General features: G+C 38.5%; 1 protein-coding gene across 1 annotated transcript in view; it reads left to right on the forward strand.

Annotated features, from left to right (window-relative positions):
- The window catches only part of ANKRD55 (ankyrin repeat domain 55), a 47,625-nt gene that overhangs the window by 23,436 nt on the left and 2,218 nt on the right, over positions 1-21,971 (forward strand). Inside the window, exons 7-10 of the mRNA XM_054002563.1 lie at positions 8,297-8,481; positions 10,132-10,299; positions 12,136-12,800; positions 18,215-18,316. Coding sequence (XP_053858538.1) covers positions 8,297-8,481; positions 10,132-10,299; positions 12,136-12,800; positions 18,215-18,316 — 1,120 coding nt within the window. The remainder of the gene's footprint in view (positions 1-8,296; positions 8,482-10,131; positions 10,300-12,135; positions 12,801-18,214; positions 18,317-21,971) is intronic.

The following is a 21,971-nucleotide window of genomic DNA, read 5'->3' on the forward strand; positions in this document are numbered from 1 at the left end:
CAGAATAAGCTAAGTTGGAAAAGACTCACAAGGATCATTGAGTCCAACTCCTGGCCCTGCACAGGTCACCCCAAGAGTCACATCATGTGCCTGAGAGCATTGTCCAAACTCTTCTTGAACTCTGTCTGGCTTCGTGCTGTGACCACTTCCTTGGGGAGCCTATTCCAGTGCTCAAAAACCTACTGGGTGAAGAAACTTTCCTGATGTCCAACCTAACCTCCCAACACAGCTTCAGGCCATTTCCTTGGGTCCTATCACTGGTCACCACAGAGAAGAGAAGTCTGTCTGCCCCTCCTCTTCCCCTCATAAGGAACTTGTAACTGCAATGAGGTCTCCCCTCAGTCTCCTCCTGGCTGAACAAACCAGGTGACCTCAGCTGCTCCTTATATGGCTTCCTTGCAGTCTATTCACCGTCTTCATTTTTTACCCTCCTTCGGATGCTCACTAATAGTTTAATAACTTGATTATACTGTGGCACCCAAAAGTGCCCCAGCACTCCAGGTGAGGCTGCCCCAGTGCAGAGCAGAGCAGGACAGTCCCCTCCCTTGCCTGGCTGTGATGCTGTCCCTGATGCCCCCAAGACACCCTTGGCCCTCCTGGCTGCCAGAGCACTGCTGGCTCATGTTCAGCTTGCCATGGACCAGAACCCCAGGGCCCTTTCCATGGCACTGCTCTCCAGCCTCTCATTCCCCACTCTGTCTGTACATCCAGGGCTGCCCCATCCCAGGTGCAGAATTCAGCGCTTTGCTTTGTTGTCATCTGTATGGCTGATGATTGCCTATCTCTCTAATTTATCAAGGTCTTTCTGCAGGGCCTCCCTGCCCTGGAGGTTGCCAACAGCTCCTCCCAGTTTTGTATCATCTGCAAACTTGCAGTATTGATATAAAAACTCACCAGTACAGCCAGATCATCAGAAAAACTTTTACAGAAATAATAAACTGTTAAAAAGTAAGCCCTTCAAGTGTGTACATGCCATAGACATGTACAATGTAATTGTTCACATCAGTCAAATGTCTGATGTAATCAATTGCAGAATTCCCACTGAGCTTAGAAGGAATTTGTCTTGGGCAAATCCTGTAGGTAAGTACAGAATAATTGCCAGACCTCTTCCCAGCACACAATCTATGTGTAACTCCAGCGTGGATGCCAGAATATGAGTAATGTACGTGCAACACACTTCTTGCATATCTATACATGTCCTGATCTCCTATGCCTGACAAAAGGCACTTGAAGACAAATGCTTCCATTTCTCTGATAGAATAAATCCTTATTCTTCTGCAGATTTTAAAAATTACCTCTTTTCCAAAGCATGTAAACAGCTCATTTGGAGAAATCAGTCCTTAACACAATGCAATAGCAGGGGAAAGTTGCCGAGTGATTTTAGTCATAGTCATAGTCATTTACACAGTAAATCATATGCACTTAGACGCCAAAGAAAAGTAAATTCTCAGAGACTTGGCTAGTGTTTCATGCAGTGAGGGTTAGAGAGGCAGGGACATATGATAGCCAGAATCACGCCTCCATGACTGCCTTTGTCATTTGGTACCTTTTTCCAACACACATGAAGGCTGCTAAAAGGAAAAATACTTTAAAAACATCATGTGCCCTAGCTGTACTAGAGGCAGCAATGCTTTGAGGACCACAGGACCAACTTTCCTGTACAACAACACATTCTCTTTCCCACAGTACCACAAAGTCAAGCCAAGCTGGGTTGCTCTGACTCTGCAGAGATGCTGTCGCAGTGGGTGTGTAAAGCTTCAGCGCTTGGGTTAGGAGAAGACGAATGAGCTTCTCTGTGAGCTGACTGAATCTCACCAATGTATCTACAATGGCATCAGAGGAGTTGTTGTTAATTTGTGTTGGTTTGCCATCAGAAACACACCCTGTGAAGTGCCTGGGCTGCATTTGGGGAATTTCTGGCACAGTTTCCCATGGCAGGAGGAAAGGTGAAGATGGTATTATGACTTGCTTCTTTCCTCATCACAGAGACCAGTTTTCTGTGTCCTCTCAGGGTAGAGAAACCACAGGGTGCTCTGAATTTAGCTCACTTCTCCACTGGCAAGTTCAGCCATCTAGCAGTCAGGATATGACAGCAGTCAAGGTAGAGTGAAGGTGTTTCCATTCCTTAGCTTTGTCTAGTCTTGGGTGCAGAAGTGGGAGGTGCTGGAAATCCTTGATATATGGCAGAAAGCACCAATGTGTGCAAAAAACTCTTTCAGCGAGCCACACAGTCCAATATAAGGACACTTCCCACTGCACTGTTTGCTCCATCCTTAAAAAGCAGACACTGAACCTACCACAAGGTAGGAATATGTTTTTCTGCCTTAATATCTGATTCCAACCTGACTTATCCTCACAGCTGATGCAACATTTGTCTTGCTCTGATTCTAGGATGAAGTTCAAAATCATATTACAGTGAAAGTAATGATGTGATACTTTGCTCCAGTGCTCTGCATGTGAATATGAGGAAAATGGCACTTCAGTGAAATTAATCACATAAGGGAAAAGAATGTATTGGAAGAATAGTTGAGTTTTGCCAGTATAGCTGTAACTAAACATACAATTTCTGCCAGAATAGCCTTGAGTTAAAGATCGAGGCTTTTCAAGATCCAGTCGAGATCCATGTGGAATGGCTTTTGCTTTTGGTAAATACTGAATTTCAGAATAGGGAAAAAGGTTAAAACAGTATTTGAAGGGAAAGATGTATTTACCAGCACAATAGCTTCATCTGGAGTTATAAAGGAAGAAGTCCACAGACAAGTTATTTGTTCGAATTTTGCTATGGGTTGCTCAAAAAATACTTTAGATGGCTCATGTTTCTTTATTTCAGCAAAGGAGAAAAAGATTCTTGTTTCGTTGGGCTGGTTTATTTTCCAATGGTCCTGCTGGTGTTACAGTTAATTTCAGATTAAAGTATTCTATGTGTGTCTGTCTGTTTGTGAAGGATAAGAGGAAAGACAAAAGGGCTTGGATTCTCTAACATAAAATTCAAACAGCACCCAGTGGTGCACATAGATGGTTTCCAGGAAGAAGCTGGAAGTACTTATGTAAATAAGTACATAATTGCATTATGTAAATGTAATTAATTTTGCTTTTTTTTATAAAAGTGAGTTACCTCCCAGAGTAGTGCAATCGTGATAGTATTTGTTTGTTGCTGCAGAAAGAAGTGAAATAATGCTTAAAATCTCAAGCCACTCATGGGTGGCTTTGGGTTCATAATTGAGGAGTCAAAAAAATGACAGAATGAAAAAGAGGAAAACACAGACAGACCTAAAGTTCAATGCTAATGATAAGGACCAACATCAAGAACTTCTAGTGAGGATTTTCCACCTGGCAAATATGGCTATAGATATAAGAAAGCTTTAACTGCATGCTGATACAAACAAACAGGAAATGTAGGAAAACTAATAACGACCTAACCATATAATCTCCAGAGGCATTTACTTGGGAGAAGAATATTTTAAAAGTATTTTATCTGGGTTTCATGAGACCAGTTAAGTGGTCCATAGCTTGTTCCTCTACTCATCCCACCATTACTGGTAGAAGGCTTAGACTCCTTTCATATGACTCCTTCATATGACATCCCATTATCTAGTTTACTAGAATATTCTGAAGAGGGGAAAAAAAATAGCTGTCTATACAGTACAGTAGGAACAAAAAACAAACATCTCAGTGTTTATGACTGAAGACCTGGCAGAATAAAATGCAATGTTATGGTAAAATATTATGTAAGTGACAAGAAACATTCTAAGTAAAATTACTGTTCTGCTTATGAGTTGGACATAGAAAGAGCGAAGTATAAGAACCATGGCTGCAGTAACAATGAGGATAAATTGAGTAGACGTAGCTGAAAGAAGTGCCGAAACTAGAAAAGTGTCCCAGAGGTTCAGGATTATCCTCAGGTACTTGATTAGATAGATACTTCCTGAATAATTATTTTCTTATTTGGAAAGCACTGAGAGATGCAACTCTCAGAAGTCTGACTTTCATCAACCAACTTATAGAAACCGGAGTTGTAATCAAGTGTCAGAGCAAAATATCTGTTAGTGATTTGGCTGTTTGCCACTGTCTGGAGATGATAGAAATCTCAGACAAAAATTTGCATAAAGCACAGTTTTTCTTACATGAGCTCATGGATCCAGGCTTTAGGACATGTCTTCTTCATAAATATCCTGGTTTGGGACAAGTAAAGTCACCCTAGAACAATAAAGTATGTTTAATTGAGATAAGGGATCTGAGGAAGAACATTTCACTGAGGAGAATTGATAATGGTTGGAAGCAGATAAAAGTGTGAGATGGGACAAAGGTGTAACAAAGCCTGGGGGAGGGGCAGGGGAGGGGTGGGGAGAAGTCCTGCAGAACTATTTAGAAGCACATAGCAAAAATTACTGATAATCTCTGAGAACATTTGAATCTCTGCTGTAAAGAATTTGAATACAAAAAGGGAAGATGAAAATTAGTGATGCGTACAGTAAGGTTACAAAACCACATAATTTTCCTATGGTAAATTTACCAGAGAACATCCTGGTCTAACAATAGTACTGTAGTAAATTTACCACAGGAGCACTACATTTTTGGTGACCACAGCTCAAAGCTATCAATCTAAGAATAAGGGCACTCTAAGCATTTTAGGAGAATTTTGAGTGCAATTTAGAAGAGCCAAGTGGAATTTAAAAATAAGAAGGCATTCCTAAGACGAGAGAGCTGTAAACCCACTGAGCAGTTGCCCAGAAATCTCATACAGCGGAAGGTTAAAATATTAGGAAATATTCTTTGATTACTTAGAAAATGGAAGTAACAATTTTTTTTTTAATTGCTGAAACAAGGCAGAGTTTTCGTAGCCATCTTCAAAGCAATTACTGCTTCCTCAGATAAGAAGCTGTTAGGTATAGTTTGTTTGAGTGTCAATTAATCAGTTTAATCCCATTTAATAAAACACAAAAATTCTGGAAAAGTGGCAAGATAAAGTTCATCACATGGCACAGAAGCCTTGCTAAGCATGTGGCAAATACAGTGGTCATTAAAAGTCTAATTCTTTGTTCCTTTCACATTTGAGCAGTACATGCAAGTTTAATCACATGGAATAGCACAATTTTTATAAGCACAACCTGCTATAATAGACACAGAATTCTTTCCAAGATGTCCCACAGGGGAAGAAGAAGGAGTGATGCCATCAAAATCAACCAGAGACTTGTGTCACACATCATATATTCTCTATCAGCCACATTCAAGACAATTCAAATAATCTTTGGAGGTGAATATCTCCTAGACTGTCCAACCAGGGATGTATCATGAGAATGTTTTTATTTGTTCCATAATGAGGTGTTGAAATACAGAACACACATCTAATCCACAGTGAAAATCAAATTACAGGGATATCAAGTACTTCATGGGTGAGGATGAAATTCAGAATTATTTTGAGAAATTGTAGGAATTAACTGAAGTTAATAAAATAACCCTGTATACAGAATTGGGAAAAAGTTAAAGATTTTTGTGCAAAATTAAGACTAGCAGATTACAAAAGTGAGAAGCAGTTTAAGTTATGGTGTTGATCTAAATCAAACAATCATCATTCTGGGAAATATTAACAAGAAGTATGGTAAATGTGAGCTACAGGAAGTAATTTGCAATGTCAGGAGAGAAGCCTCTGCTGGATAATTGTGTTGTTTGGAGTGCCATGGTTGAAAAAAACTGTAGACAAACTGGAAACAGGCCAAAAGCAAGCACCAAGTATAATAAGTGAGTTGGAAAAGTGACTTGCACAGGGAGATTGAAATTATCTGTTTAGTCTAGAAAGCAGAAGATTGGTGGAAGACAGAACAGTCTGTAAAAGTATAAAATGCCAGTCAGAACAGTGGGAAATTTCTTACGTGAATGCTAAGAGTTGTACAAGAACATGGAGGGACTGAAACTGCAGCTGCAGGGTGTGAAATTTGGACTTAGCAAGATAGTGTAAAACTGGAGGAATAGTAGAGTCACTAGAACATGAATACATAAGTAGTAAAGTATTAATGTAAATTATTTTTCGTATCAAAACTGACTTAGAGAAGGATGATAACAGATAGATATTTATTGTGGTAGTACTAGAAGTATGTAATAGACTTCTAGATTTTGTTAGCCCTGAATGTGACTAGGGATTTCACTGATGCTAATGATGAAAATACGTAACTGGGAATTATACTACTATGGAGGATATTGGCATCTGGCATAAGGACTGGACAATAAAAACAACAGTTATTCATAGAATCTCAGTATTCCTGAACATGAGGATCAACACTCCTCTTTTCATTAGATATTCAGACAACTATAACTTAATAACAATTTGAACATCGTTAATTAGGATGTTACAAAATGCTAGTCATAGAAAATAAGCTTGGATTACATGATCAAGATTAGACTCTAAATTAAGCAAAGTACATGGAAAACAAAATTCCTGATTTCAGGGGGACATGTTTTGATAAGTTAAGGAAATTCTCAGCTGGACTGAGTAGTTGTGAGATCAGAATATTCCAGGGACCTGGAATGTATCCTCTCAATCATGCAAAATTTGGCAGGAAGCTGAATCTCAAGAGCAAAGACAAAAAGTGTATAGTGGAGGCATGCGATAATGGATGTCTACCCATCCTTAAAAGATATATTTAGAATAAATATCCATCTTACAAAATAAGATACAAAAGTACATAAAAGCAAAAGAAATTGTGTCTTAAAATCCAGAAAACAAGAGTATGATTAAATGTTGAATAGAGGCTGGAAGGAAATTACTTTCAGGGATAAGACTTCATATTACTCTTGTTTAATATTTTCATCATAACTTGACACATAATACTGGAGCTTTCTGATAAAATCTACCAATAATAAAAAACTGAAAGACAATAACAGGAAGGAATGGGGGATATCATACAGGAATATGGATCACCTTTAAATCTTGAGCAATGCAAATGGGACAAAATTGAAGAGGATTAAATGTATAAATCAGGCACTTTGGTGCTAGTAACAGAAGGTTCTCCCCAAAACTAAAAACTCTATGCTTGGAAAAAAACTAAGGAAGGACTGAGGTGTAAAGGGTCATTCCAGAATGACTGGGAGCTTCTAATGGGACACAGCTGTGAATGAGGCAAATGCTGTGCTATGACATACCAAAAGAGGTATTTCTAACACAAATAAGGAAGAGCAGTGTCACTGTATAAGATCTGGCAAAAACATGTTTGTATGACTAGTACAATTTTAATCATGCCTCTTCAAGGAAACACAACTAAAACACAATAGGAAATGGGTTACTAGGTAAATGAGAGAAACAGAAAGCATATTTTTTTAAAAAAACCGTTAAAAGACCATGATTGGTTAGAGCAGCAAGAGAACAATTCAAAAGAGATGTGGTGATTGCCTATAAATACATCTGAAGAGCAAGTACCAGTAAGAGGAAATGAGTATTTAACCTAAATAATAATTCTGGAACAGAAACAAAAGGATATAATTGGCCCTGAGTATGAATAGAATTTAGAGATATAAATCTTAAAAACAAAGAAGTTCTTGAACTGTGTTCCTTTGAGAGAAATGGGGCAAAAAGAACCTAATTGCCTTTAATGGACAAAGTTTATGAGAGTGATGAGGTAACGTGGCTTCAAGTGATTGCAGAGATTGAATTTGATGATACAGAAAGACCTTTGCTACCTTGTGTTTCTGTTGTTATAAAAAAGTAATTAATTCTTTTGCTCTGTTTCCACTAAGGTAGGATATAAAATGTTCAATTTCATTTGCAGGTTAGAGAACAATGTCGACTTTCTATTAAGACACCAGACACTGCAGCAAACTAGCTAAGGAAGTTTTCAAGAAGCACTTGAACAAATATTTGATATGGCTTTCCTAAGTGTACTGAGACAGACTTACAGATACGGGTTGATTTTCTGAGGTTCTTTTCAGCTCTAAATTTCTGTTGGAAAATATAAGCTTGTGTTTCTGGACTCTGGCTTAGCAAAACAGCAAAAACGACAAGTAATTTCTATTTACACTGTACAGCTTCTGGAGATATTTGCAGTGGTTCATTATTTATTATTTTTCCAGTGTTCAGACTGTTTTAGAAAATTAATAAAGAAAGCACAATCCCCAGCTGAAGATTGGAAGATTTTGGCTTTCATATCTGGAGATTCTGGTATACACACAGAAGAATACCTGTAGAATTACTGAATACCTGTAGAATACCTGAAGAATTACTGTATTTAGCATTCTCTAGCAGAGAAGATACAGCCTGGTGTGAGCTCCATTGTAAAACACTTTCCTTCTCTTAACTTCCTTGCAGAGTGGCAACAGGATTCTGTGTTCCATCATTCTGGACCACTGGCAGGGACCATCAATAATAAATTATGATGATGAGAATGGTAAAACATGCATGCACATTGCTGCTGCTGCAGGCTACAGCGATATCATCAGTGAGCTTGCTAAAGTCCCAAAGTGCAACCTGCAGGCCCTTGATGTGGATGACAGGTAACCATGGAAACTCTGAAATTGCTGCTTCCTTTCTAATAACTTGAGACCAGCTCTGTTTGTTATGTAATCATGTTTCCTGTTACATAGGCCATGGCCTAGTAATGCCCTGCACTCCACAGAGATTTGTGCTTGCCCAGAAAGACTGCAAACCAGTCCAGCTCACATGTATTTACTTAGTATGATAACTGACTAGAACTGACTAACAACTAGTTTTCTGTTGTGCTAGAAAAAGAGAAGATTATTTGTGTAAGTACTCACCTAAGTTTCTTTCAATCAAAAGTGAACATTCTTTTAAAAGAATACAACAGGATCCTGCAACTTGAAGCCAGGATCCTGCTGTTATTTGTATTTAAGATATGGTAGTGTTCTCTTGTTGTATTTAAGATGAAAATACCATACTCCTATAGGACCAGAGGACCCTCACCTTCCATTCTGAAAAGACCTGTGATTTCTTCTGTGATTAAATCTCTATTTCATAAGTACAGAAGACTCATCTTTCCTCTTTTTCACCCCACAAGAACCTTCCTTAGAACTTTGCTCATAAATTTATTTAATGCAAAGACAACCTGCTGGCTGTTCATATCGATTATTCTGCTCAGTGAAGCAAGAGCCAAGGTTTTCTTGGCTTAGGCCTTTAGATACTTAAAATAATATCATTCTTCATGGAAAAGTGCAATAAAATGGAACAGAAATAAAATGAACAGGGTTCTGGAGCAGTTTCTAATCATCATTAAATTGTAGCTGAGCAGACTGTGTTTCTGTGGAAAGAAGAGCAAAGGGAGGAGATTGCCTACACTTCAAAGTTCATTAAGACATGGCCACCTATTCCACATGCTCAGATATTTCCACAGAATATATTATACTTGGAGAGGGAAAAGGTAAGCTTTTCGCTACAAACACATCTATAAGATTTTCATTCTATTGTGTTTCTGGTTGCACTCACTCTGAAATCACTGAGACTGAAAAGGAATAGAGAGAAAAATGTCAATTTTTTTTTTTTTTTTTTTATTCTTAAACCCTTTTCTTGTGGTGTTGTCTGTGCTTTCATGTTTTTCACAAGAGCAATTTGGAAACTGGACAAAAGTTTCCAAATACAAGATGCAAATTTTACGCCAAGAACAATATCAGTTTGATTCTCCTGCAGAGATTCAAAACAATTTTATGTGCTCTGGTCTGTGCCTATCATAGAACTCAGAAACTGGCAAAGTGGCAGTTTGGTCGATGTGTTCAGTCCTTGTCATTCATCTGGAGAGGCTTCTCTTATTACGTTCACAGAGAGTCCTCTGCCAACCATGGCTAATTGTGGTTGGTGTAAAGATGAGAAGAGTTTGTCCCTATGAAGTGGACACTGTGAAGGTTTTTTTGAAATTCTGCTCTGAAAACTTCAGGCACTTCTACTCTACAATTCCAGCTGTGGAAGAGGTCCTGCTATATAAGGTATAGGCATTCTGCAGCCCATATTCTACTTTATCTGCACCTAAATAAGTGCAGCTACAACAGTGTGGAATAAGTCGGCTGGAGGATTTCTTAAAATGTATATTATGAATCTGGACAAGTAGTATATCCTGTGCACACCTCACTATGTCATTAATAGCTTTGATTGCAAATCTGTTCATCTCTTTTAATGATACTCCCCCTTTCCTGTAGGACTCCATTGCACTGGGCTGCAGCAGCAGGGAAAGCTGACTGTGTGCAGACACTGCTAGAACTAGGGATAGACAGCAGCCCTCGAGACATCAATGAAAACACTCCTCTGGCATACGCAATATACTGTGGGCACACAGCATGCATCAAGCTACTGACTCAGGAGAGCAGGTAAGAGTAAAGTTCACATCTTCCTCACGTGTTGCCACAGACTAGAAAACAAATTTATTGCTTTTTGAATGCTACTGAAAAATTTGAGCCCTCAGTGTGTTTCCTTGATTCATAGGCAATACTCGTTTCATTTTCCACCAATGTTGAAATAATACAATCAGTTCTCTTTACAAAGACTCTTCACTGAGGTTGAATACTACTCTACCAAGCAGCAGAGGCCTCTGAAGAAGATGTGTGTATAACTCTTGCTCAGTCACCTTCATGTAGAAAATTTGTATAATAGAATAATTTCAGCCGTCAAATATATGTAACTTCCACTTCTTTGAAATCTCTTTGCACTATCTATGTGCTCATGTAATCAGACAGACAGATACACTGAACACGAAAGCAGCTTTGACAGAAAATAAAATAAATCTCAAGTTTTCATCCTCAGAATAAAGGTTTGGTAGTATTATCCTAGTGTTCTTTCTTTCTCTATCTTGATGTGTTTTTTTATTCTGAGTTCTTGTCTGTTAAAAAATATAACAAAAGACTTATTGGTTACAATCTTCCTTTCTTTGCATTCTTCCTTTTTCAGCAGCTGTTATCTAATTAGTTTCCGTTCTTCTACTTCAAGTATGGGCTTACATTTATCTCGCCATTACTTTGTGCTTTCTCCTCCTTTCCAGTCAGAAGTTAGTATTTTGTGAGACACAGGTAATACTACGTCTCCCCTTTCTCCTGCACTCTTGTCTATTAGAGAAGGTCAGAGATTAAACAAAAAGTTACATCTCAAAAACACTACAGCAATACTGATACCATTTTCAGTTTTGCCTTTTTCTCTTTTATATGTTCTCTGTATTCTTTGCACATATATTTGTAGCTCTGTAGCCTGTTGTACTTGTGGTTAGTTTTCCCAGTAATTTTCCATGGCCTTTCCCTAGGCAAAAAGATAAAACAAATTCTAGAGCTCCAAGTCCCAGGGGAGACAAAGCGCCATGCTGTCTTGGTTCTTCCTGGAAACCCTGGGAACTCTGCGAGATACATTCTCATGGACAAAGGACAACTAGTACCAAGGGAGGGGCTCCAGAGAAAGGGCTTGACCTTGGGGGGGAATTGCATCACAACTTTTCCTCCTAATTGCTGTTTTTTATCAATTATACTAATTTCCTAAAACCTATAAGAAAGTACTCACTCTTGTGGGGGTGGGCTTTTGTGGACATCTTTCCATAGCTGCCCTTGAAGGCATATAAATAATAAAGGTTCACTTTTATATTACCTCCCATACTGAAATTAACTTGAATTTCATTTCTAGTTTGGAAGAGGCAACACCGCCAGTATAGGTAATTATCTTGACCAGTCTGAAACTGTGCTCACCTCTTTAGCACAAGCAAGGCAAGAAAGGGCAAATGGGAAAGAGGAAAAAGGAAAAGGGAAAGGGACAGTAGGAATGGGAATGGTGAACTAGTGCCCTTTTATACAGTGCTTGCAAAGAACAGAAATATCTGTTTCCAAATATGACATAATACAAAGACCACCTGATTTAGAAGATCTTCTTTTCATTATCATTAGATCTTCACATCTGGTAGATGCTGAAGGCAGAAAAATGTAGGGGCTTTTTCCCAAATAGCTGTGCTAAGTTACATTAAGATGATTGTAAGACAATTCATCTATAAGAAAGAGTGAATTAACACAGTAGCATTTTCAATCTGTTAATTACAAATTTGGGTCCTAATTTTCTTGAACCACCCATGCAGATGTATCTGGACAGATTATTGCTTCTTTAATGGAGTAACACAATTGGTATTTTCTCATTGTTTGGTAATATTGACATCACATTTTGTTTTGTATTTCCAGTAGATCTGAGTCAGTTCAGCAGTTTCACTCCCAGCACAACAGACTTATAAAGAAAGAAGGACGATTCAGTATGCTGAACCAGATCTTCTCTTGCAAAAATAAGAAAGATTATCAGAAAACTAGTCAGAAGGACAGAAGCAGAGATCAAGATCCTGGAGAAGAGACCTCAGAAGTAGATGATATCATCACCCGTTTTGATTGCATTATGAATAAAAATTGTAAAGGCATTCCAGATGAGTGTAAGACCACCCCTGACTTTAAAAGAAAGAGCACAGACACTAAGTACCTCATAGCAGAAAAGAAGCAATCAGTATGTCAGGGTCTCCCATCCATCACCACCCAGAGCTTCCCCCCAATCACTGCAGGCAATTCCTTCCTAACTGCTTCCCAGAATAAAATGTCAAGCTTCTCCTCCAGCTCCAGTACCCACCATTTTCCACCCAAATCTCCAAAGAATAGAAGTGAGCACAACTTGCTGGACAACACAGACAGCTGCCAGGCTTTGCTGGAGGATCCCTGGAACACAGACTCTAACCAAAGGCTTTCTTACAAAGTTTATACTAGGACTTCTTCAGACAAACTGATGAATGGCTTAAACTCTGATAGATCTCACCATGTGCTTTTGTGCCCTCCCTGCCTTCCCTCACTTCCCAGTTCTCCATCAGGTAATTTTTTCCTTCGCTATATCCTAAATCCTGTAATATCTACTGACGTGGCAGGCTGAGTTAGAAAAAAGTAGGGACCAATAACATTTCTTTTTTTTTTTTTTTCAGTTTCTCCTTTATATGGCCATCACAGATAGCATGTGGGTGGGACATGAGTTGAAAGCTGAAGAGAAATAGGAGAAATGGGAGATTTAAGTAGGTCTGATGAGCAAGCAAAAATGCAGGTATCTAGGAAGTATATAAGACACCTGAGCAATAAGTGCCTCCAGGTAATATATATGTGCTTTGTGAATTGCACATTAACACCCACTACCACATTAACACCCACTGCCTTGTGTCCACATCTAGTCCTGGATGTAGATGTGCAAGGGAACAATCTTGCCCTCAAATCTGTAACTGTACTGAGAGCTGCTTCTAGCTCCAGCCAGGTCCAGTGCCATGCTGGACAGCTTTATGCCATGCCACTTTACTCATACAGTTATATTATGACTCCAGGCTTCAGTGGTACCCCTTCCCACCCTGAGTGCCAGTTCTATTTGGTCTGATGAGCTGTTCTTACGGTTTTTCCAAAGCTGAATTCAGGTTGCTAAATTTACAGAGATGGAACAAATGCTTTTATAATGTGGTTTGGAAATTGTAATGCAACAGTAATGAAGCAGAGCATTAGAATTCTAAGGTGAACTTGATACCCAAGTTTGGCTGGATATGGGATCTATTATTTTGTTTGACTCACGTCCATGTTTAAATGAATCTGCCTGGCTGGCCTGCATTCTGGAGTTTACTTTAATATATCAGTGTCTCCAAATTCATCTCCTTTGGGGTTAGTCTCATGCCAAAATTAAACACATCTAGCATGCCTTCCAACCACTGCAATATCTAACTGAAAATGAAGCAAGCAGAAGCAAACCCCAAACTTTCCAGTATACCATTAAAAGGAGTACAAATTTCAATAAGTTAATCTACACTTATCCCAAGAAACACGAGCCTTTACCCTTCAGTGGAAAGAAGAGTGAACAGAAACTCTAAGAAGAGCCCCCAGTTAGCTGCATTATAGTGCAAACTGTTCTGAAATCTAAGTGAAGTGAAGTGAACTACAAAAAAGCAAGTCTTTGCACATGTCTGGCAACTAGAGCAGAGACAGCAATTTCAGAATGACATTGACATACATTGTGCAAATAAAGGCTAGAAATAGCTTTTTTGTGTAAAAAGGACTATTTTAAAAGTGGCCTGAATGCCAGGCCACATTCCTGAAAGCTTAATAGAACTGCTCCATAGGTGCCACTACTTTTTTACTATGCACTCTTCAGCTACTCATTCAACCATACCAGCCCCAGACTCCACATGCCCAGCAATGATTGCTTCTGCACGACTCCTTCTACACTAAATTCTGCAAGGTTCAACTCACATATGGAGCACAAGAATGCCTGCAGGGCTACTTTACTCCACTTTACCTCACTATAACAGGGTACAGTGAGGCTAAGATATTTGAGATCATTGAACTTGACAGCAGTAGCAGGAATGAGTTCAAGCTGGATAAACCAAACTGGAGGAATTTCTGGGAAAATTTCCTGTTTGAATTTGCTAGACGATTAATACATTTGATATGGAAGTAACTACCATGTTATTTAAAATGTGATTACAGATTTTTCTTAATATTGTAGTATACTACAGTGCTAAGAAAATGGTTAAATCCTTGTCTGCTCTGGACAGAAGGATAGGTGGTTTTCCTAGAAAAAATGTTTCTTGAACATCCTATGACAAAAATCTTGTTGTTATAATGGGAGCCATCTTTGCATGCCCAAAGGAAAGGTAAGTAATCTTATTTCTGACAGGTTATTATTTCTCTCAGAAAATAAAAAGCCTGAGTCTTCTTTAAGTCCAGTTTTCTTTGTAACAACTCCATTTATCATTTTCCAACAATAAAATTATTCCTGTAGCTGGCAAAAAGGACCTTCCTCTGAAACATGTGAATTAATATCCTCTGAGGAGGAAGAGAGTGTCTGACAGGAATGCATTGCACAACACAGATATTGTCTCACATTTCTTCATGATAGAAAGATCTGCTTATCCCTCTTCATGCCTATGTGTGTGGTTTAAATCTGTCTGCCCCTGTAATTAAAGCCACCTGACTTTCTGTGAGTTAGAACTGCCTTTACTGTATGAGCTTCAGGGCTTCCAGGTCTCCAGTGTGCTGTGCCTGCAGGACTTAGAGGAATGAGAAGCAAAGTCTGGCTCCAGCCCAGCCAGCAAGGCTGTACAGGCAGCTCTCTCCCTGAGGAAAAATATATTTTGTTGGTTTTTGTTGGAGTTGGTGGGGTTTTTTTTGGTGGGTTTTTTTGGGGTTTTTTTTTTGGGTTTGGTTTTTTTTTTTTGGGGGGGGGGTTTTTTTTTTTTTGGTTGGTTGGTTTGGGGGTTTTTGGTTGGTTTTTGGTGTTCTTTGTTTCTTGTGGGTTTTTTGTTGTTTATTTGGTTGGGTTTTTTTAATTAATTTCTCTTTCTTTCTGCAGGAGACTTAGCTGAGGGGGGAAAAAACAAGATCTGGTTTTTAAAGACACTGAAGTGTTAATGCTTCTTTTTTCAATTCATGACTGGGGGGACTACATGTAATTTCCTAATCACTGAATACCTAAGCCAGGATTATGGGTATCAATAATCAAAGAAAACTCAATTTTAAAATTATTTTCTCTGTTGACACACAGTGTTGATTGTCTTGTATGAACATGTCTATTGTCAAAGTCAAAGCTAAATTTTGTGTTCACTTGCTACAAAGGCAGCTGGCACATATATATGTCAAAGCCTTTGGAGATTTTTGTTCTATTATCTGTGCTCCCAGGAATGAAAGATGAGTCAATTTACTAGCTGAGCATTAACACTTACACAAAGGGGAGAGGTTGCTGTGTATAGCAATGAGAATTCTTAGTACTATGCCATTGGTTTCTCTCAGAATTACTGCCCTCCACTGAGAAGAGTAAAGACAGTCTATACTAAGAACTGTCAAAATTTCATGAAAGTTTTCCAGCCACAGTACTGAGCTAGCATCAAAAAGTCTGAAGCATTTACTTAAGAGCTTTGCAATCATCTCTTTTTGCAAAATGTACTGCTGTCTACGTTCTACAGGGAAAAATAGTGGAAGTAGAGAAATTCCAAGGTAACAGAAGTCTGTCTCAAGTATAAGACAGCTCTGAGATGCCTATCACCCACTCATCTTTTGGGTTACTAAATTGCCAGATGTAAGATGATACTGTATTACAGGTTTTATTACAGTACCTTCTGTTTGCTTGAGTAGGTGAAAAACAGGCTATTATTAAGTGTGTGATGGTATAAGCAGTATGGTATAGTTCAATAGGAAGCATTTTTTGGCTAGGAAAGCAGAACAAAGCTGATCAGTGTGGCTGTCGCTTTCTCAAATTTAAGAACCAATTTACTTTGAGATAGTCAGCATAACATTAACAACTTTTACACAAAATTCACTACTATGTGGTTCACCTTCCTAAATGCAAGGGAAAATAAAAAAAAAAAAAAAACAACCAGTCCTGCATTTTATAAGAATGAAATTGCTTTCTTTCCATTTATTCAAAAATAATGGCAATCATAAAAGTGCTTTTGGGGATAGCAAAGATGATGTCTCAAAGAGAGAAAAACTATTTTTCCAGATGTTATGTGAAAGAGATAGAAAGGAAAAGTAGAAGAAAAGTTCCACTTGATGCCAGAACTTGACAAGGATTCTTTTCCAAGCATTCATATCATCCTTGTAAATATGATTATGTTTTATACCATTTGTACCATTTATGAACCATTGTACCATTATTTGTACCATTTGTCATCAAAGCCATAAATGGTACATACACAATAAGTCGTTAGTTCTCAGCATAAGCATCACAGAAACCAATATAACCAATATAACTTGAATTGCTTTAATGAGAGCAACAAACGATTCTCTGCTATATTGGAATTGATATATTTAGTCCTTTGTGCAAAGTGGATGCAAGGTCTATTGAAGAAATTTACCAACTAGACACTAGAGATATTAAAGAGTAAAACACAGGAAAACCAAACTGAACTCTGTTTCTGTTAAGCAGAGCTCACCCATAGAAGATTCTTCATGCTTTAGCTCAAACACATCAGCTTAACCACAGGATCCAGCAGACTGACCCAATGTCTATCGACTGTTGAGGCTTTTAGACAGAACCTTGCTACATGCTGAGCTGAAGGCTGCACTGTAACATGGTGGTTTGCCTGACCAACACAGTAGCTCCTTTCACACAGAATCTGTTTAGTCAGCAACATAGTTACAGCTAGCCGTGACAGTTACTTCTGTACACCTTTAGAAAACTTCTAGAAAAGTATTGTTCTACAGCTTTATCTTGCACAGCCCAACAACACATAGGTATTTTCAAGTACCAGCTGCAAAGCCACAAAGGCAATTAATATCATTCCATCTCTTCCTCCTGCTTAGGATGTCCTGCTACATCCACCCCATGTCTCCCCTTGTCTCTGTGTGCTGACAGAGCATATGCCTGCTCTTCAATGAGCTATGTTGCAAAGCCATGCTGGATGAGCAGCTGCTTGTCAAGACATCTCATTTACATGGCTCATCACAGATTTCGTGATAACAAGAAAAATAATTTGAGGGACTCAAGCATCACAGAATATGATCAGCTCAGGAAAAAGATGTGGTGCAAATGTTGAGTTGGTGCTTGAGTTTCTACTTTTTTCAGTATTAGACGTGTCCTTTATGTGATGAAATGCATTACATCATCTAACATACTGTCTTTTTTAATAGTATTAGACCTAAGTTAAATTTAACCTTAACCAGTGACATGCCAGAATTAACCAATTAACCTTTCCTTTTTCAGTGTATACTATTCTTGGTGAAAATGCTATAAACATAGTTTAATAAGGATCAGTATAGCCTTCTATCAGTGATATGCTTTCATCTGCAACAATACCCTCTCAAAGCTCATCTTTACTGCTAATAGTTTTCAATGTCCTTTTCCAACCAGCAGTTGAACTCTGTTTTTGTTTTAATACTTACAAAGGCTGAGACCCTACTAGGATATTTTGCAAACTAAAGTTTCAATTTTGAAATCAAATCATTTGAATAATTTTTACAGATTTAGAGTCCAAAGATTCTTACAGAGACCTAGCTAATAAACTGTGCCCATTTTAAGACCTAAAGCTATATTATACAAAAGGAAGCAATAAGGGTATATGTGAAGGTTGTACTAAATCAATCAGTCCTTTTTATAGTGTAAAGTGAACTAAGCAACACCTTTTTTTTCAGTCAGTGGTTTCTTGTTATTACGTATTTCTGAGAAATACTAAGTAAGTTTTCTTTTCTTTTCTGGAAGCCAGAAATGCACAGTGCACCACACTAGTTATGATTATTTCCATAATAATTTTTTCTTTCACAGGTAGAAGTTTTCGACAGATGTCCATAGACCAACACAAAATGAAAAATGTTATTCCTGTACAGAACAGCCTAGCTCCAATACCCAACCACAGAGCTCACAAAAGTAAGTACAGACAAGTGTCAGTTACTGTATCATATTGCGTGCCTCCATCCCTAGCATCTGACAGCTTGAGAGAGGTTTCATGTTTGTTTTCCACAGCATCATAGAATGGCTGCGGTAGGAAGACACCTTTGGAGACTGTCTGTCCACCCTCATGTTCACAGAGAAGTCACCTATAGCACATTGCCTAGGATTACACCAGTTTTGTTTTAAATATCTCTGTGAATGGAGAAATGGAAAGAAAATACTATCTCTGGGCCATCTTTTTCAGTGTTTGACTACCCTCAGAGGAAAAAGTTTCTTAGTATTTATTTGTGGCTATTGATTCTTTTCCCTCTGCAGGACTCCACTGTGAAGAGTCCGTCTCCTTCTCCATTACTCCTCAAACATTTATACATATTGACAACTTCCTTTGAGCTGCCTTCTCTTCTTGAGGCTGAACAGTCCCAGCACTGTCAGTCTCCCCTTTAAGGCTGATACTCCATGAGTCATCTCCATTGCCCTCCATTGGATTTGTTTCAGTATATCCTCCTCCCTTTTGTACCAGGAGCCTCAGAACTGGACTGAGAACTCCAGATGTGTCTCACCCAAGCTGAATAGATGGGAAGAATCACCTGTCACAATCTGCTGGCAATGCTCTTCCTGGTGCAACCCCGGATGCTGTTTGCTGTATTTCTGCATGGGCACATTGCTGGCTCATGTTCAGCTTGGGGAAGCAGTGGTCCCAAAGAGCCAGAGAGCTTCACCCCACTCCCAGAGTCCCAGCAGAGTGTCAAGACTGTGATTGTTCCAGGCTGGATCAAGCCAGCAACTGGAGTTTTCTTCATACACAGACATCAGCCCTACTCTCAGCAGTGTCCCCATTTTTGTGCTCCACAAAGCACAAATCTCCATTGTATACTGGATGAGGATTTACAGTTTACTGACTGTCATCTGCAGATCAGCCAGGTCCAAAAGCATTCAGACCTAAATTTAAGATTCCCTGCCACTTATAATCTGAACGTCAGAAGTAATTCTGCAGTGATGACAATATTACTAAAAATGAGGCAGAGGCAGCCTTAGAGGGACCATCAGATTGGGCGGGGATATACAGAATCCTGCGCTGCTGCTGTTTTCTACATGAGACAGGAAGAAGAAAAGGTGTTTGAATTACTGAGGTGGTATCTTCTGTCTGCTCAGAAGGAAGAAAATAATTTCATTGCTTTTAATTGCTTTTAAAACCCTAGGTCCAAGTGTTCTATTTTTTAAGCTTTCTACTCATGTTCTTTGTGTCTTCTAGTTAAATCATAGTTGTAAGCAAAATTCATAAAAAATTCTTTCATAATAGTTGTTGTTCTCACATTAATTCATACAAATGGTCAAGAATTTAATTCTAGTATCATGCCAAAAACTGTTTTACAAATAAGATAGAATTGTCACAATTAAGAATCATGGTTTAATTAACCAACACAGCACATTTATCCAGGTGCCATTACTGCTTGAACATTAGTTCAAGCCAGTAAGAGAAAAGCAAAATTATTTGCAAAATAGACTGTATTTTTTGTTAACACAAATGACATATCTGCTCCTGAAGCTTTCTAAATAACTGTTTCAGAGTCCCATCTCAGTATGAGATTTCACTCATCCTCCATCCAGCCCTCATCCTCCATCCAGCCCTAAAAGTATTACCCTTTTGAAAATAGCCTTTGTCCAGGCAAAGTGCTCCAGCAACAAAGATTGAGTATAAATATTTGTGTTTTCTCTAATATTTTTAATACACAAGATGTATGTTAAAAATGCGCTAAGGAAAAAAGAAAAAAAAACCAAAACACTACCAAGAAGCTGGAACAATAAGCAAAAACTAGAATGAGAACTGAAACTACTCAGAGATTGACAAAAAGAAGAAGTATCTCCTCCAAAAAAGGAAGGGCAATGAAAAAAAGAAGGAAGAAATTATTAAATCTCTTGGTAAAAATGTTTTAAAATACACATTAGAAAGAGGAAAATAGGAATGAAACATAAGCCTGGTAAGAGTACTTGAGTGATTTTAAACAATAAATTCTCACACTTCAGATATTCCCAGGGCCAGAGATCCCTCACATGACTTCTTGAGTAGCCTCAGCACAGCCTTATGCATCTCCTATTCTGCATGCTGCTGTTTCATCACCCATGCACTCTTTCTATCTCATCATGCAATGCTTCCAACAACCCCTGGAAAACAGACTGTCACACTCCTCACAAAATGCCAGAATAATTTTTCAAACAAATATGGGACTTCTAGAGAACTCTCTGCTGCTCTCACTTCTTCATGTAGTTAAGAAGGTTTCTGATGTTTCTAGAAACAGAGGAGACAAAATGTCTCTGATGCACAAAAAGGTGACATTTTTAATTGCTGGAAAAAAAAACCGCAACAACAAATTTTTTACAAATCTTAGAATCTATTTCTACAGGTCATTTAACAATATTTTCTGGACATCTGTGGTTGTTTTTTGCCATTATTCATCATGATTTGACATATCTTCTTACCCAAGTTAACAACAAAGCATTCCACAAAGCACCCACATCACTGCAGAAGGCCACTGTGGTCCACTGCTTGCAAAGAGTCCCATTCTTCTGCTGGACTCCATACTTCTTGGGCAATGCCTTTCTGACAGCCTTATTTTTGCCTCTGCAGTTTGTAATAGCAGCCACTCCAGAGTTTCTACTGAGTGGAAAAGGTTTCCTGAACCAGTAGCTCTACTGTTCAGGTCTTTGGTGGCTGACTCTGCCCTCTGTGTATGAATCATTAAGGGTGCTTTTGTTGTATGTAGCTCCCCGGGGCCTTAAGGGCTCTGCCTCCCACAGATCCCAGTTCTGGGTCCAGGCTCATGTGTTTCAATGCATGTACCAATACTAGTCATTATATGCATTGTTTCAGAGCCATCCATGTACCAGTCCTGAAACTCTGAATTGAATATCCTAAACTGAGCACAATATGTGGGACAATGTGGAAAGCACTGATGTTTGGATTCTTTGAATAAGCATGAGTTTGTGATGGCTGCTTTGTTGTGGGGGTGAAGTTAAGCTACAGTGGTTTTGGCCTACTTAAGTCCATAATTTAAGGCTATTAATGATGTAAATAAAGTACATAAAGCTTTATGTACTTTACTTTCAAAGATGTTTACTTTCAAAGATGTGAACTTTGAATATATTAACATATGACTGTGTTCCAAAGAGGGACAGAAGTGAGCCTCTCAACATTTGCTGGATGCACACCAAAATTTCAGTGAACTCAAAGCATTCTACCATGTGCCAGAAAACAAATGGGCTCATTTATTGTATATAGCCCTCCCAGATTCACACAAATTCAGCACCAAGTAAAGCAAAGTATTAATGGTTTCAGTGCTTTTCATGGAAAGGAGGAGTGATTTACTGAATTTCTAAACATGAATGAATCTTAAATATGACCCATGAATTACAGTACACTGCCAGAGGCCAGGCAGTTGTAGTAAACACTTCTGCTCAGGTAATCACAACTTGCATAGTAATTGAAATTAGCTTAAAAATAAATGAATCTACCAAGTTTCTAAATCCTTTTTATAAAGAACCTGCTTTGCCCTAAATCCATACCTGGTAAGCTTTAGAAAAGTACTGCTCCTGAAAAAAAAAATCAATTATTAAATTAGTATAAGGTACATGC

Source organism: Vidua macroura, chromosome Z (genome assembly GCF_024509145.1).
Source record: "Vidua macroura isolate BioBank_ID:100142 chromosome Z, ASM2450914v1, whole genome shotgun sequence".
NCBI lineage: Eukaryota > Metazoa > Chordata > Aves > Passeriformes > Viduidae > Vidua > Vidua macroura.